At 45.6% G+C, this 14,686-nt stretch overlaps 1 protein-coding gene across 4 annotated transcripts in view; it reads left to right on the top strand.

Moving 5' to 3' along the window:
- Positions 1-13,258, top strand: part of ARHGEF6 (Rac/Cdc42 guanine nucleotide exchange factor 6) — a 49,816-nt gene extending 36,558 nt beyond the window's left edge. For 3 of the 4 annotated variants that reach the window (XM_066639930.1, XM_066639929.1, XM_066639927.1), the window contains exons 16-21: positions 5,128-5,148; positions 5,416-5,509; positions 7,763-7,852; positions 9,933-10,032; positions 11,157-11,211; positions 11,451-13,258. In XM_066639930.1, coding sequence (XP_066496027.1) covers positions 5,128-5,148; positions 5,416-5,509; positions 7,763-7,852; positions 9,933-10,032; positions 11,157-11,211; positions 11,451-11,591 — 501 coding nt within the window. In that variant the 3' untranslated portion in view covers positions 11,592-13,258. The remainder of the gene's footprint in view (positions 1-5,127; positions 5,149-5,415; positions 5,510-7,762; positions 7,853-9,932; positions 10,033-11,156; positions 11,212-11,450) is intronic. The other variant, XM_066639928.1, reaches the window with a different exon arrangement.
- The last annotated feature ends 1,428 nt before the right edge of the window (positions 13,259-14,686 follow it).

Raw genomic sequence — 14,686 nt, 5'->3', positions numbered from 1 at the left:
AAACATAATAACATATTAACAGATATCATAAAACAGTAGTCAGATAAAAGTCAGGTAAAAAAGAGCATATAGCAGCAGGTCATAAGGAATCAGGCCAGTAAAAAATACTAAAAGATATAGAAAAGATGTTAAAAAGGCCATGAACTCAGAAGGCTTGTTTAAACAAAAAGGTCTTCAGGCCTGGCCGAAAAGTCTCAAGAGAGGGAGCCATTCTCAAGTCAAGGGGAAGGGAGTTCCATAACGTTGGTGCCACTACTGAGAAGGCCCTATTTCTTGCCGCCGCCCCACATACCTCCTTAGGCGGCGGCACTTGTAAAAAGGTAAGGTGCCATACAGTCGTTTAAGGCTTACATAAGAACATAAGAACATAAGAACAGCCCCACTGGATCAGGCCATAGGCCCATCTAGTCCAGCTTCCTGTATCTCACAGCGGCCCACCAAATGCCCCAGGGAGCACACCAGATAACAAGAGACCTCATCCTGGTGCTCTCCCCTACATCTGGCATTCTGACTTAACCCATTCCTAAAATCAGGAGGTTGCGCATACACATCATGGCTTGTACCCCATAATGGATTTTTCCTCCAGAAACTCATCCAATCCCCTTTTAAAGGCGTCTAGGCTAGACGCCAGCACCACATCCTGTGGCAAGGAATTCCACAGACCGACCACGCGCTGAGTAAAGAAATATTTTCTTTTGTCTGTCCTAACCCGCCCAACACTCAATTTTAGTGGATGTCCCCTGGTTCTGGTATTATGTGAGAGTGTAAAGAGCATCTCCCTATCCACTCTGTCCATCCCCTGCATAATTTTGTATGTCTCAATCATGTCCCCCCTCAAGCGTCTCTTTTCTAGGCTGAAGAGGCCCAAACGCCGTAGCCTTTCCTCATAAGGAAGGTGCCCCAGCCCCGTAATCATCTTAGTCGCTCTCTTTTGCACCTTTTCCATTTCCACTATGTCTTTTTTGAGATGCGGCGACCAGAACTGGACACAATACTCCAGGTGTGACCTTACCATAGATTTGTACAACGGCATTATAATACTAACCGTTTTGTTCTCAATACCCTTCCTAATGATCCCAAGCATAGAATTGGCCTTCTTCACTGCCGCCGCACATTGGGTCGACACTTTCATCGACCTGTCCACCACCACCCCAAGATCTCTCTCCTGATCTGTCACAGACAGCTCAGAACCCATCAGCCTATATCTAAAGTTTTGATTTTTTGCCCCAATGTGCATGACTTTACACTTACTGACATTGAAGCGCATCTGCCATTTTGCTGCCCATTCTGCCAGTCTGGAGAGATCCTTCTGGAGCTCCTCACAATCACTTCTGGTCTTTACCACTCGGAAAAGTTTGGTGTCGTCTGCAAACTTAGCCACTTAGCTTAGATCAAACTTAGCTTGATCTTGTTCTGTTCAGTAGCAGAATGCACAGGGTTACCAGCTGGCTTAGAAACTAAGCAGAATGGTTGTGAATTTGGGTGCAAAGGCTGTATGGAGCCAAGGCTTCCCCAAGATTTCCCTGTCTTTTTTCAGCAAAACTACAATCCTAAGGACTCTGACATTCCAACAGAATCACCAAATTAAAACCTGTTATCTTGACAATAAGTGTCATAAGGGCTAGAAACTTGATCTTTTTCCCCCCTCTTTAGATAAAAGTTGCATTTTTAAGAAATCAAGCTTCTTTTTTTTATTCTAGTGCAATTAGCCATGGTGGTAATAGTGAACTATTTTCCCACATACAAAAATCCAAACAGTCTAACAACATGCAAATCTTAAGCCCACAGAAACTGGGGTGAGATGTGAAAGGGAAGGGGGGGTGAACTTACTTGCATCATACCGGAAACTGATATCACAGCCCCAGAACTGTGGGACTACAAAATCACCCTTCTCTCCCCCTTTCAATGAATTGTGTGTGAGTGTGTTGACTCACTTTTTGCAATGGTTAATGCCTTTCTTAACTCCTTCGTGTTAGTCATTTCTCATTATATACGAGAAATTGATGATAATCAGATGAAGGGGGAAATTGATGATAATCAGAGAAGGGGGAAAGGTCCTTTTTTGCTTCTAAAACTCCATACACAGGAGAAAACTGTTTTATTTTTTTCATGGATTTTAGTGTTTTCAAAGGCAGAAGAAGTGCACAAAGCAGTAAATTATAATCACTTTAAAACCATACTAGGTAGGTGATATAGGTGGTATAGTGTCAGCAAAATGCAACCACAGTCATTACCCATGCACCCCCCCCCTTAAATAATAAATGAAAACTAAATAAGACAGGGTTGTTTTTTTTTTGCAGATTTCAGGGGTTTTTGTTTGTTTTTTATATAAAAATGAGAAGTGCAGAAAGCAGTGCTATGTGTATTATGTCAGTATCGCTGTTTTCTCCCACCTCTGTCCATACATCATGCCAAAGCCAAGAGGATAATGTAGTCTGTGCATACAGCCCCCTGTGTCTGTGACGTGATCATGACCCAGGGTGCTTTTGCATCTCCGAATTGAGCTGAGCAAGACAGAGAGCTTGCCAGGCATGGCTGTTTCTAGGAAGTGTCTCGACCGACCCAGTATAGCGGAAGTGGGCGATTCACCACTCAGGAAGACTGAGAGATCTCACCTGGCAGGTTGGTCTTTGGTTGCAAGACACAGGGAGACAACAGCATGATCCATTCTTTCCTGGAAAGAGAGTTTGGAACTTGGATGTCTGTGGCGGTGGGAGCTTTCTCTGAAAAGGGAAGTGTGACAAACGTGACCAGGAGTCACCTTTTGTTTGTGGTTGTCCTCCTGTTGCATAGCAGGGAACTTCACAGCTTGCCACTTGTCTTCCCATGACCGGCCACTGTCAGGAAACCCCAAAAACCTGTTGACGTACTTGTCATGAGCTCTTTGTTCCCTTTAATTGGGGCATTCAACCTGTCCTAGTTTGAGTCTATTTGAAAATCACATAACCACTTGTTCTGCCAAATCCCAATCCACTGGGCCTTGTGCCCGCTTAAGGCTAATTAGCTTCCCTTGTTAAACTCACAAGTGCAGCAGGCAAAAGTCAGAGTCCAGTCCCAGTCCAATAAGTGCAGATTGCCAAAGCAGAGTCCAGAAACGATATGCCAGGTCACAGTCCAAGGTCAAACTCCGGTCAGGTCAGGTCTCCTCTGGATCAGGTAGCGTCTCCCTCTGTGTCAGGGTAGCCTTTGGTCCTTCTGAAGCTGCCTTTTATCCTTGGATGTCTCATAATCCAAAATGCAGCTCAGCTGTGAGCTACCTTGCTAGGCCCTTGTTAAGTCCAAATTAGGCTCAGCTGAGCCATCTCTTCAGTCCATGTCCATTCAAAGTCCCATCAAGGTCAAATGAAGCTCAGGTGTCCATCAGAGTCCCATTGGACTTGATTGATTACAGCTGTGGAGCCAGCCCTTCCCTTCCCAGAGCTGTCAACCAGCTGTCAAAACATGGAATCGCTGTCAACACCACAGCATCCACCTGATGATCTTCTGATCTTCCATTACACCACTATTTAAAATATTTTGCTAGAATGCATTGGGGGAGGGGGAGTTGTAGCAGGTCAGCTACCCCCACACCATGTGCCAAAGCACTCCTTGCCTATGCCTCCAGATGTCTCTGCATTCAGTGCCTGTCTGTAGAGGCCGCAGCTGAATGTGGAGAGAGAGGATTCTTCCCCAAGATCGAAAATCCATACAAACCTACCAAGGCCCTTTCGTCAGCCCTGGCAGTTTTCTGGCCCACTTTAATTGGCCAATACCACAGACAGGGTCCTCCCCCCCAGATGGAACCACATCTATGGAATGACCTCCCCCCGATAATTTTGAAACCAAGATCAACTGCAGAAGAGCAACTTATATTTTTGCCCAGGTTTTGTTTTATAATGTTATTTGATCCATGCCCTTTTAGCTGTTATGCTAGGCTGTTGCTCTCACATTCTTTGCCTTGGGACTGCACAAGATTATGGATTACTGGTTTAACCATTTCATGTCCTGAGCCACCTTCTGCCTGTATTTTCGTAAGGAAAGGCAGACTGGAGATCATCATAAGAAATAAATCAATAAAACACTAGCCCAGTGGCATACCTAAAGGCCCTGGCACCCGGGGAAGTGACTTAGTGACATCAGGCGATGTTGTGGTGTCACTTCCAAGTTCTCCCAGAAAAGGAGGAGGTCTGGAGGTGGCCACTTTGCGATCTGGCTGCTGCTTCTGTTCCTTCTCCAGTGGAGGCTCCCCCTTTAAGGGGGGAGACCACCGAGCAGGAGGAACAGGGGGCAGCCAGATTGCGGAACTGCCAAAGCACAAGGCGGCAGCTTTGTGATCTGGTTGCCCCCCATTTCTTCTGCTCAGTGGCACTCCCTTCAAGGCCCATACCTTCCACACCCTAGATATGCCACTGCACTAGCCTGTGATGGGCAGACACAACTAGGGACAGGGGGTGTTCCTTCTGCATCTCTGCATCCGGAGGAATGGAACAGACCAGTTGCATCCAAGGCAGAGACTGGCGGAATGACAGCCCTTTACCCCAGCAGAAGGTCATTGCCAGAACAATGACCTGCTGTCTTTTGGAAAGGGTGTAAACAGCTCAGAAAGATGACATCCAACCCAACTGCGTTGTTCAGCAGCTCACCTGAGACTTAGGTCCTAATCTTGGCTCCACCCCCTCTGCCCTTAGAAAGTCCCACAGACTTGGCTAGAGGCGAGGGAGGCTGTGCTTCCCCCAAGCAATGCCATGTGCCAGAGAGCAGGAGCAATCGCTTACCTTACCTTGGGGGGGTTAGAAATCAAGTTAATCCATGAATTCATACAGGGATGCAGTGGGCACACTCCTCTGGACAGGGTAGGGCATGCAGGAGCCTTTTGTTCTTTCCAGTGCAATCCCATGCATGCCTACTCAGAAGTAAGCCCCAATGAGTTCAATGGGACTTACTCCCAGGTAAGAGTGCATAGGATTGCAGCCTTTGTTTATTTCTCGTGACTTGCTAGCTTGTTCTCTCAGGACACCCAGTTTGGGAAGGATTTAGTGGAGTGCCGTTGTTTATAGAGCTCAAGGTTGAAGTAAATGAACAGCTTTGTTCCTGTGTTCAAGCTTCTCTCTCATGTGTCTTTTCCTTCCCTTTGCACGCACATCGCAGCGGATGTCTTACATCTTAAAGGTAAGCTTGAAAACATCTGTGTGAGTTGAACAAGACTGCAGGATGTCTGTGTGTACATGAATGTGCATGTGTGTGCTTGAATCATTTAACATGCAAGGGGTTCCCCCACCATAATTTTCTGCCCACCATATGTCTTAGTAATTTTTTCCCAAAGGATGCTTGCCCCCCCATCCAATCCTGTGCATGTTTATTCCAAAACATTTATTTCATGTGAGTTTTGTTTACTTTTTATGACAATTATGAAGAAGTCAACATGTGTCTTTGCAGGATTCCAGCAAGAGTCCCATGACCATGAAGAAGTTCCTTCCGAAACGGAAAACGGAGCGCAAAGCGTCCGAAGAGGAATTTGTCATTCGGAAAAGTGAGGCTGCCTGCATGATGATTTGTTGGTAGAGATGTAATGCAGTCTGGCTCTCTCTCATGTCATGGTAGATGCTGTACCTCTTGGTGGGAGTTAAGTGGTGCTGCTGGGTAGTTTTTAAAAAAGAAATATTGCTGTGATTCCTACTCTGCGCGAAAAAATGCAAGAGATATTCCTAAATGTATTGCAAGTAAATGTTGCAAAATATTGCTATGATTCTTACTCTGCAAGAAAAAAATGGAGAGTAGATGAAAATTCTCAGGTGGTTGATTTCTGCAGGCAGTACAAAGTCCTGGGCTCCATTCATTATTATTATTATTATTATTATTATTATTATTATTATTATTATTATTATTATTAATTTATATCCCGCCTTTTTGCCCCATGGGCACACAAGGCGGCCTACAACAATTAAAAATACAAAATTAACAATTAAAAACAATAATAACAACAATTTTCAAATAATTAAAAAACTAAAACAAACCCCGTGGATTCTAATATAAAAGGAGAAAGAAAAGCCAGCCAGCCTGTCAACTGTTAAAAGCTTTTTGAAATAAAAAGGTCTTCAGTCCACGCCGAAATATTAGCAACGAGGGAGCAGTTCTCCATTCTAAGGGGAGGGTATTCCAACGTTCAGGGGCCACCACCGAGAAGGCCCTCTTCCTGGCCGCGGCCCCTCTCACATCTCTTGGTGGCGGCACAGTCAAAAGGGCCCCCCCCCAGATGATCTAAGAGTACAGGCAGGATTGCAAGGAAGGAGGCGGTCCCTCAAATACCCCGGACCCAAGCAGTAAAGGGCTTTAAAAGTCATTTGTTTCATTTATAGTCACTGGACTATGCTTTGGTGTTTGAGCAACCTTGCAATTGCACGCTCCCTCCCTCCCATTGTAGAAGCTTCCTTCCTAGTTTCCCGCAAACCTTCCAGGTTTTCAGAGTAAGTGGGAGCATGCAGATTTCCCCTCTTCCAACCATGCATTTATCACAGCCGTCGCGACTGTTCTGCCCAGCAAGTCATTCAAACCAGACAATCAAGCCTGCAGCAATCGTTATCGTAAAGCCAACCAGGACCCTCTAGGCTGCCCGCTTGCCTTAGCCCTACTGGAGTGGTAAGGTGCAGTTCCACTCTCTGCCTGCTATGTGGGTGGCATTACAGAGCCCCAAACATGAATCCTGTAACTCCCTTGGCATCGGAGGTGCCCTGGTGGCACACAGGGTAAAATGACTAGTCTCCCAGTGCTTTACACTGAATTTGGGATGAGGATGGCATTATTACTAGGGGTGTTTGAAAATGGTTTTATTTTTTCACAGATTTCATGACTGGGGGGGGAATGAAAAAGACAGAAAGCGGTGTTATGTGTTTTTATTCCCAGTTCTCATCCTTATTAATTTTAAACACTTTATAAGTGTACTAGGTAGGTGAGTTAGGTGATATAGTATCAGCAGATGCAGCCACAGTATTCTTTCTAACTGGAGGAGTAATCTTTTTTTAATTTTTGGAAAATATCTTAAAACACCAACACACAGTGTTCTCTGTTTCTATTCAGATATTTTGAGCATGAAATGTGGTGTTATATATATTATTAACAAAAACAAGCACCACTAATTATTACAAATGATTTGATTTGTGATGCATAAAATATCCCAGACTGCACCGCAGGCTACAGAATCAGAGGTCTTTTGCTGCTTCACTGCTAAAAATACAAACACCAGCAGATATTAGGGGTTATGTCTGTGGCTAATCTCTTGTATATCAGCAACTGTTACCCTGCACATGCCTGATCTTGTCTAATCTCGGAAGCTAAGCAGGGTCAGGCCTGGTTAGTACTTGGATGGGAGACCGCCTGGGAATACCGGGTGCTGTAGGCTTATACCATGATCTCAGAAGCTAAGGAGGGTCAGGCCTGGTTAGTACTTGGATGGGAGACTGCCTGGGAATAGCGGGTGCTGTAGGTTTATACCATGATGTCGGAAGCTAAGCAGGGTCAGGCCTGGTTAGTACTTGGATGGGAGACCGCTTGGGAATACTGGGTGCTATAGGCTTATACCATAGTCTTTTGAGACTGAAGGTTGCCAACCATTTTTTTTAAAAATCTCTTGTGAACAGAGAGCAGAAGTAAAGGGGGGAGGAAAGGTGGTCATCAGGTTAGCGAAAGGACTTCTGAGAGTGCACAAACTCTGGATCCAGCAGAGACCCTGTTGGCTAGTGCTTGAAAACCACCTCTTGCACTAATCTGCCTTTGTAACATCAAACAGGTACTGTGGTGCTGGAAGAAGATGCTCAGATCCTGAAGGTGATAGAGGCCTATTGCACTGGTGCCAGCTTCCAGCAAACCCTCAATTCAGGTTCGTGGCCGTTGAGCTCGCTTTTGTTCAAGCACCAGAGAATCTCTCAAGCAAACTCCTGCAGGTTGCATCAGGCAGCCCCTGGGGTTATGCGGTGTGGTCTCCTGAGGGTAAAGGAAGTGCTTTGGTAATACTCCACACTGTTAATTTCACCTTCAAACAACGCCAGAACACATGTAACCTTGATCCAGTACCATGTGTTCTAGACACACCCTAAACTAGAAGAAGGGATAGAGCTTACTTTTGGGACGTGGGAACTCTGTGAATGTAACTGGGTGACCAGCTATGGAGGCCTAGTAGTTCTGGCCTGAAGGTGTAAGTTTCACTTTCCCACGTTTGAATTGTAGTAATACACGTTGGAGCTTATGGAGAAGACCTGGGCTGCATTTCCACTTGCATTGCACTTCTATTCCCCCAAGGGATTCTGGGGGAACTGCAGTTTGTTAAGGCGGTGGTTCCCAAACTTTTTCAACTGGTTGCTCTCTTGACCTACTGGGCCATTGGCCGTGGTTCCCCATTAGGGCTACAGTCCTATACATTGTATAGGGTGGTTGGTTTTTCACAAGGTTTCCGTGGCTCCCCTGGCTGGTTTCCACAGCTCCCTGGGGAGCCACGGCTCACAGTTTGGGAACCACTGTGTTAGGGGTGTTAAGGTATCCAAGAGCTGTTAGCGCTACCCTTACCAAACCGCAGTCTCTAGAATGAATTGGGGTGATAGAAGTGGATTAAAACTGCAGTGGAAATGCATGCCTGAATAAATTTGTTTTGTTCTGTATAGTTTGTTTTGTCATGGTCCGGGCCCTGGAGGCCTGGGGGTTTTGCCCCCTGACCCCTCTCCTCAGGCCTGGTCATTGGATGGCCATTCAACACAATGGAGCTCTAGCTTGAGATTTCCTAGTCTAGTAGTCTTCAGCCTTTTCAAGCCTGGGCCTCACCATCCTAAGAAGATACTGCTGGGTCAGACCACAGTCCAGTATTGGCCGATCCACAGTGGCCCCTCAGATTTGTCCAGGGAGCCCCAGTCACATGCCACAGGACCCAGGCTGCTTCTGTGTGCCAACTGCATTTTTGTCCTTTGTTCCCCAAAGGACACCCCCAGGGCAGTGAATGTCATTCTCCGCTAGTCCACGCGATGCAGATCTGCCTGCTCTGACACCCACTAAAATTGAGTGGCAGGAGAGTTAGACAAAATAAAAGATTTCTTTACCCAGTTTGTAATTAATCTGTGGAACTTCCTGCCACAAGATGTGATGGTGTCTGGCCTAGATGCCTTTAAAAGGGGTTTGGACAGATTTCTGAAGGAAAAGTACATCACAAGTTAAAAGTCGTGATGGGTATATGCAACTTCCTAGTTTTATGCTACCTCAGAATGCCAGATGCAAGGGAGTGAGAACAGGATGCAGGTCTCTTGTTCTCTTGTATGCTCTTTGAGGCATCTGGCGGGCCACTGTGAGATACAGGAAGCTGGAGCAGATGGGCGTTTGGCCTGATTCAGCAGGGCTCTTCTTATGTTCTTAAGATGCAGCTCCTAAATGCTTTGCGTTTGGAAAAGTACATTCAAAGCAGATTTTCAATCACTGACCCTTTCCAAACTCTCTGCAAAACGAAAAGGCATTTAGTCAACCCCTCTGAGGAACAGGTGAGTCAAAACCAAGGCAGCAATGGGGGAGGGAGAGGGGAAGACAGCAGCTGCCCTTCCCCTCCCTAGCCACTGATCCTAATCTCAGCAGGCAAGTTGAGCCTTGGATAGGAAGCACAAATGCTATCGTTTGATCAGCTACGTATTTCATAAAAAGCAGCTTCCTGAGCGATGTGTGTGAGCATCTTCTGAAGTTATGGAAATAAAGGTGATTTTGTCAGCAGTGGAAAGACAGCAAATAAAATCAGTGTGCTCTTTGACAGATGGGGGTGACAAAAGGGGAACCACAGTCCCCCCGATCCTGAGTTACAAACACCTCCTGGAGTGTTAAAAACTATGTCTGTATCCAGAAAGGGAAAGCGAGGGGGTTGACATTGGCAGACCCCACCACTCTTTTCTCACTGTGCAAGTCACCCTTGACTTGTCAACCCTTCTCCGCAGGTTCCCGTAAAGATTCCACCCCCCAGGTCCTTCTTCCCGAAGAAGAGAAGATCATCTTCGAGGAAACAGGAAGCAATGGTCAGACCATCACAGAGGAGAAGTGAGTGAGGTTGGCTTGAGGGGTGTGGGCGGAGTTTGTGACCTGTGAGGCTCTGCATTTGATTTGGGGCTGGGGGATGCAGGAGACTAATAACTATGGTCTAGTTCAGTGATTTGCAGCGTTTTTCTTCTCACAGAACACTGACCTCTATGGTCTTCTCTTCTCTATGGTCTTCCCTATGGTCTTAGCCGCTTGTGTTCAGTGGCATATCAAGGAAAATGGCACTGAAATTGCACCCCTGTCCATACGGAGATCATGGGGTGGGAAGCCAGCCCTGTCCATCCCGCCAAGTGAATTTGTGTGCTCAGTAAAACCAGGTTGTTATTGCTTTTGATATTTTCTTGGGTGAGGTCAGCTTCTAACTATGATTTAGATTAGGAGTGGGCAAACTTTCAACTTTAGGGATCCTGGACCTTTAACAATTGCAAAGAATTTCAGCAGGTGCAGCTTGTCATCTCACAGGCGACAAGCCAAACCTGCTGATATTCTCTCTCCTACACAATTGCCCACCCCGATTTAGATAAAGATCTATATGTTAGCACCGGGGACAGCACTGCAAAAAATGATTCCCTTCCCTACTAGTATGGTGCATTTGCAATGCCTTTATTTCAGGTATATATGGAAACACCTAGAAGTTTTCTCTGCAGGCATTTACCTCTTTTTGGAGGTCCCCTGATACTGGTGCTAAAATGCACCATTGGCAGTGGTGCGGAAATGCACTATCGGTAGAATATGGGTAAGTTCATGACTGGCACCCCCCCCTCCTTCAACTGGTATACAGGGCACATGTCCCCGCTTGCCATATCCTACACACATCACTGCTTGTGAAGTCACTTCCAGCCACTGGGAAGCTCTTCTGGATTCTGCCACTGTTTCTAGGGCAACTATCTAGTAACAAATTGTCTAACCCTCTTCTTCCTCCATAAGAATTTTTCCGCAATTTTGATCCGCTGTGCTCTAAACTGTGGCACGCCTGTGGACTTTTCACAGTGCGCCACTGTACCGCAGCACAGCGGTTAATAATGGTTCGTCTTGTTAAACACTCTTATGAAGCTACAGATTATTTCACAAATCCCATACAGGGGAGTGCTTGTGCATCCCATAGCTTTCTGCTTGTTTTCCAGAAGCCTTGTGGACACCGTCTATGCACTGAAGGATGAAGTCAAAGAACTTAAGCAGGTAACTGGAAGTGGGGTGGGGTGGGAAGAACTGGGGATACTGCACTGATCTCTTTGAAGGATAGTGGGATATAAATGCAATGGATGTTGAACTCTTAGCAGTCCAGCTCTGGGGCTGAACACAATTAACAGTGTCGTGGGACACAACTTCATTGCATCCGTGTTTCTTTGTTGTGGCATGGAGAAGGTGGGAGGCCATCTGGGAGACATTAACACCCCACCCTTTCTTCCATTCTACAGGAGAATAAAAGGATGAAGCAGTGTTTGGAAGAAGAGTTGAAATCGAGGAAAGATTTAGAGAAATTAGTCCGGCGGTTGCTGAAGCAAACGGACGAATGTGTCAGGGAAGACCCAGGCCGCAGGTCCTCCATCTTGGCTTGACCCCTTAGCACTGCTGTAGATGATTTGCATGTGACTTCAGGTACTTTTTTGCAAAGGGAGCTGAAAAATGTCATCCCTTTTGCTCGTTATCTTGGATATTGTTTCGGTTTTTCGTTTGTTTGTTTGTTTGTGTCTTCTGAACGCGAAAGGAAAGGCGGCGGCTCTGATTATTTTTATTCCCCATTCCATGAGTCGTTTCTACATGCCACTAACCGTTACTACTAGAAGCCACAGACGTTATGACCTGTGAGTCACCGTCACCCCACCTGCAGGTTTCGGTACCTCGCCGCGTCTTCTTCTAGGAATACGGTCTTCAGCCAACCGATTGCTGCTCAGAGCAATGATGGCAGCTTGGAAACTCCAGAGGAAACGCAACACACCTTTCTCTGCTTCAGTTTCTTTAGGCCTTCCTTTTCTTCTTTTTAAATGCCTGTTACATAACTTATTTGTTCGAGGGGAAAAAATGAATGGTTGTTTTTTGATTTTTTTTTAATTGCAGTCAGGTGAAAAGCCAAAGGTGATTTGCACTTCTTTGTTCAGATAATCAGGAAAACAAGCTCCTGTTTTCCCCACCCCAAAAAAAAATGCACATATTTCCCCCCACACTTCAGGCAAAGCACAGCAATACCACAGCTTCCAATGTGGCCTTTTTTGAAGTTGAAAAAGTGCAATATGCATCGCAACACGTGGAACTTGATTCTTAGGGTGCCTGATCTAGAGTTGTGGTCCTTATAGCACTGGGAGATTGCACAGATCCCTCAATGCTGTTTTCTAGCAGGGAAGGGTTAAGGATAGTTCCAATAGCAGCTAGTTCCACTCACCCCTGCTTTCTGTGTGTGTATGAGAGAGAGAGAGAGAGAGATTGTCACCTTCATGTTTTTTTTTGGGGGGGCTGCAACATTTTGTTGATTAATTGGTTAGATCAGGGGTGCCCAAACCCAGCCTTGGGGCCATTTGTGGCCCTAGGGGAGGCCCAATACCGCCTGCGGGATGCTCCCAGTCTCCAGTGAGCCTCTGGCCCTCCAGAGACTTGCTGGAGCCCATGCTGGCCTGACACAACTAAGCGTGAGGGCGACTGTTTGACCTCTTGCATGGGCTGTGGACCGAGGGCTCCCTCCACTGCTTGCGGTTTCTTGTCTATGAAGCAGCAGTGGCAGAGAAGGAAAGGCCGGCCTCGCTTTGTGCAAGGCCTTTTATGGGCCTTGAGCTATTGCAAGACCTTCATTCATTCATATAAATTTCCATCTCTAATATATTCATTTATGTAAATTTATTCAAATTTGAAATGTAAATTAATTCTTTTTTCCCAGCCTCCCCCCAACACAGTGTCAGAGAGATGATGTGGCTTTCCTGCCAAAAAGTTTGGACGACCCTGGGTTAGATTAACCTAATAAACACATTTCAGTTGTCTTGAAGGGTAGCCTCAATTAATCAATCAATCCGATTAAAAAAAACTATTATTGTTAATACACATGCTTATAAGACAAACAACTGGAAAATACTGTCTTAGAAGAGGCATTCCCTCCTGTGTGTAAAATAAGATGGAATGCCTCTTCTAACACAGCACCTACTACAACACATGCACGTGTGGTCTAAGAGAGATTCTCTCCTGTCTAAGAGAAAAGAGGAATGCCTCTTCTAAGATGGTGTCCACTGTGACATACTTGTGCGCCACATAGAAACAAAGTCTACTTTTTTCTTTTTAGTAAATGATATTTTCTTATGTGTAAGTGTATGAAGAGGTTTAAGGAATTAATGGATCTTCTTAAACTCATATGATGAATCCTAGAGAATTTAATCAGGCCTTTGGTTTTTGTAGCTGCTTGCAAAATGTGGGGGCAGCATGCACAACCAGAAACCCACAGAGTAGCTGTTAACAGTGGTTCCCCCCCCCCCCCGGCTCTATAAACTGTTTTTGCTGCTTTCCAGGGAAACAGGCCTGTGCTTCGGTAGGGGTGAGTCATAAATCATAGGTATAGGGTTATGTTTTCAGGCGCATCCATTCTTCCTTGGGGCACAATATTTTCATGTTGCATGCTGTTGGTTTCTGATTTTGTAGGGGTGAGGTGGTGTTTCAACATACCTGATAAATCAGTTTAAAAAAACTATTAAAATTGCCCCCAGTTAAATGGGCAAGGGATATAGTTGCCCAGATCATATGATGGTACCCATTGTTAGTGTAAGTATTTGCAAAAGCTACAAGTGGTGAGCTCCCCCTTAGAAGAGGCATTCCCCCTTCCCTTTCTCAGCACGTGAAGCTGCTGTCTTCTGCTTAGACTATCCCAGTACTGTATACACTTTTTAGTAAGTGTCTTGCCTTAGTCACCTGAGACCTTTTAAACTGAAGACTGAACCTGTGACCTTCTGCATGCAAATCATCTTCTCTGTCACTGAGCTGAGGCCTCTTCCCCCTTGCAAGAGGAGGGGATGCCTCTTCTAAGATGGAACCCATCACAGTTTGTGCATACCTCCATCATAAACCAAAAAGCTTCCCACCTAGGAAAGATTGTTATCATAGGACTGAGAAAAAAAATGTTGCAGATATTTGCATTTGTGTAAGGAATGTCATGCAAGGCCGAACGAATGCACACCTCTCTCCCTCCCTCTTGGATAAGTTCATGGAGTCCTATCCAAGTGTTGTTAGGGGGATCCAAGCTAAATCGAATGAAGAATGAATCCTCTTTCTGTTATGTGGCCGTAAAGAAATTATCACTTTACCTTAATGATATGCAAATCAGCCACGTCTGTCTGTAACAGTCGTGATGACCTGCAAGTTACTGCTCCATCTGGTTCCTCAGATAGTGTTGTTGGTCCCTTTATGTTTATTTCTTCCTAACTTTATTTTCATTTTTTGCTGGCATAATTATGTTTTACTAATAGTTGTTTAAAGCACACACACAAGGAACGCAAGCCTGGAATGTAAGCGACAGCCAGTCGCGATGGAGCTTTGGGATCTTTCTTGGAGCTTTCTTGGAGAGGTGGGCTAGCGATTCCATTCAGCATCTCCCACTCAGGTCCGCAACTGACTTCAGGGCTTCCAGGTCTGAATTTGGCCACAATGACTCCCTGTCTTTCCTGACTTAGCCATATTTGGA

Source organism: Tiliqua scincoides, chromosome 12 (assembly GCF_035046505.1).
Source record: "Tiliqua scincoides isolate rTilSci1 chromosome 12, rTilSci1.hap2, whole genome shotgun sequence".
In the NCBI taxonomy this organism is placed as follows: Eukaryota; Metazoa; Chordata; class Lepidosauria; order Squamata; family Scincidae; genus Tiliqua; species Tiliqua scincoides.
This window is presented reverse-complemented; position numbering and strand designations above follow the sequence as displayed.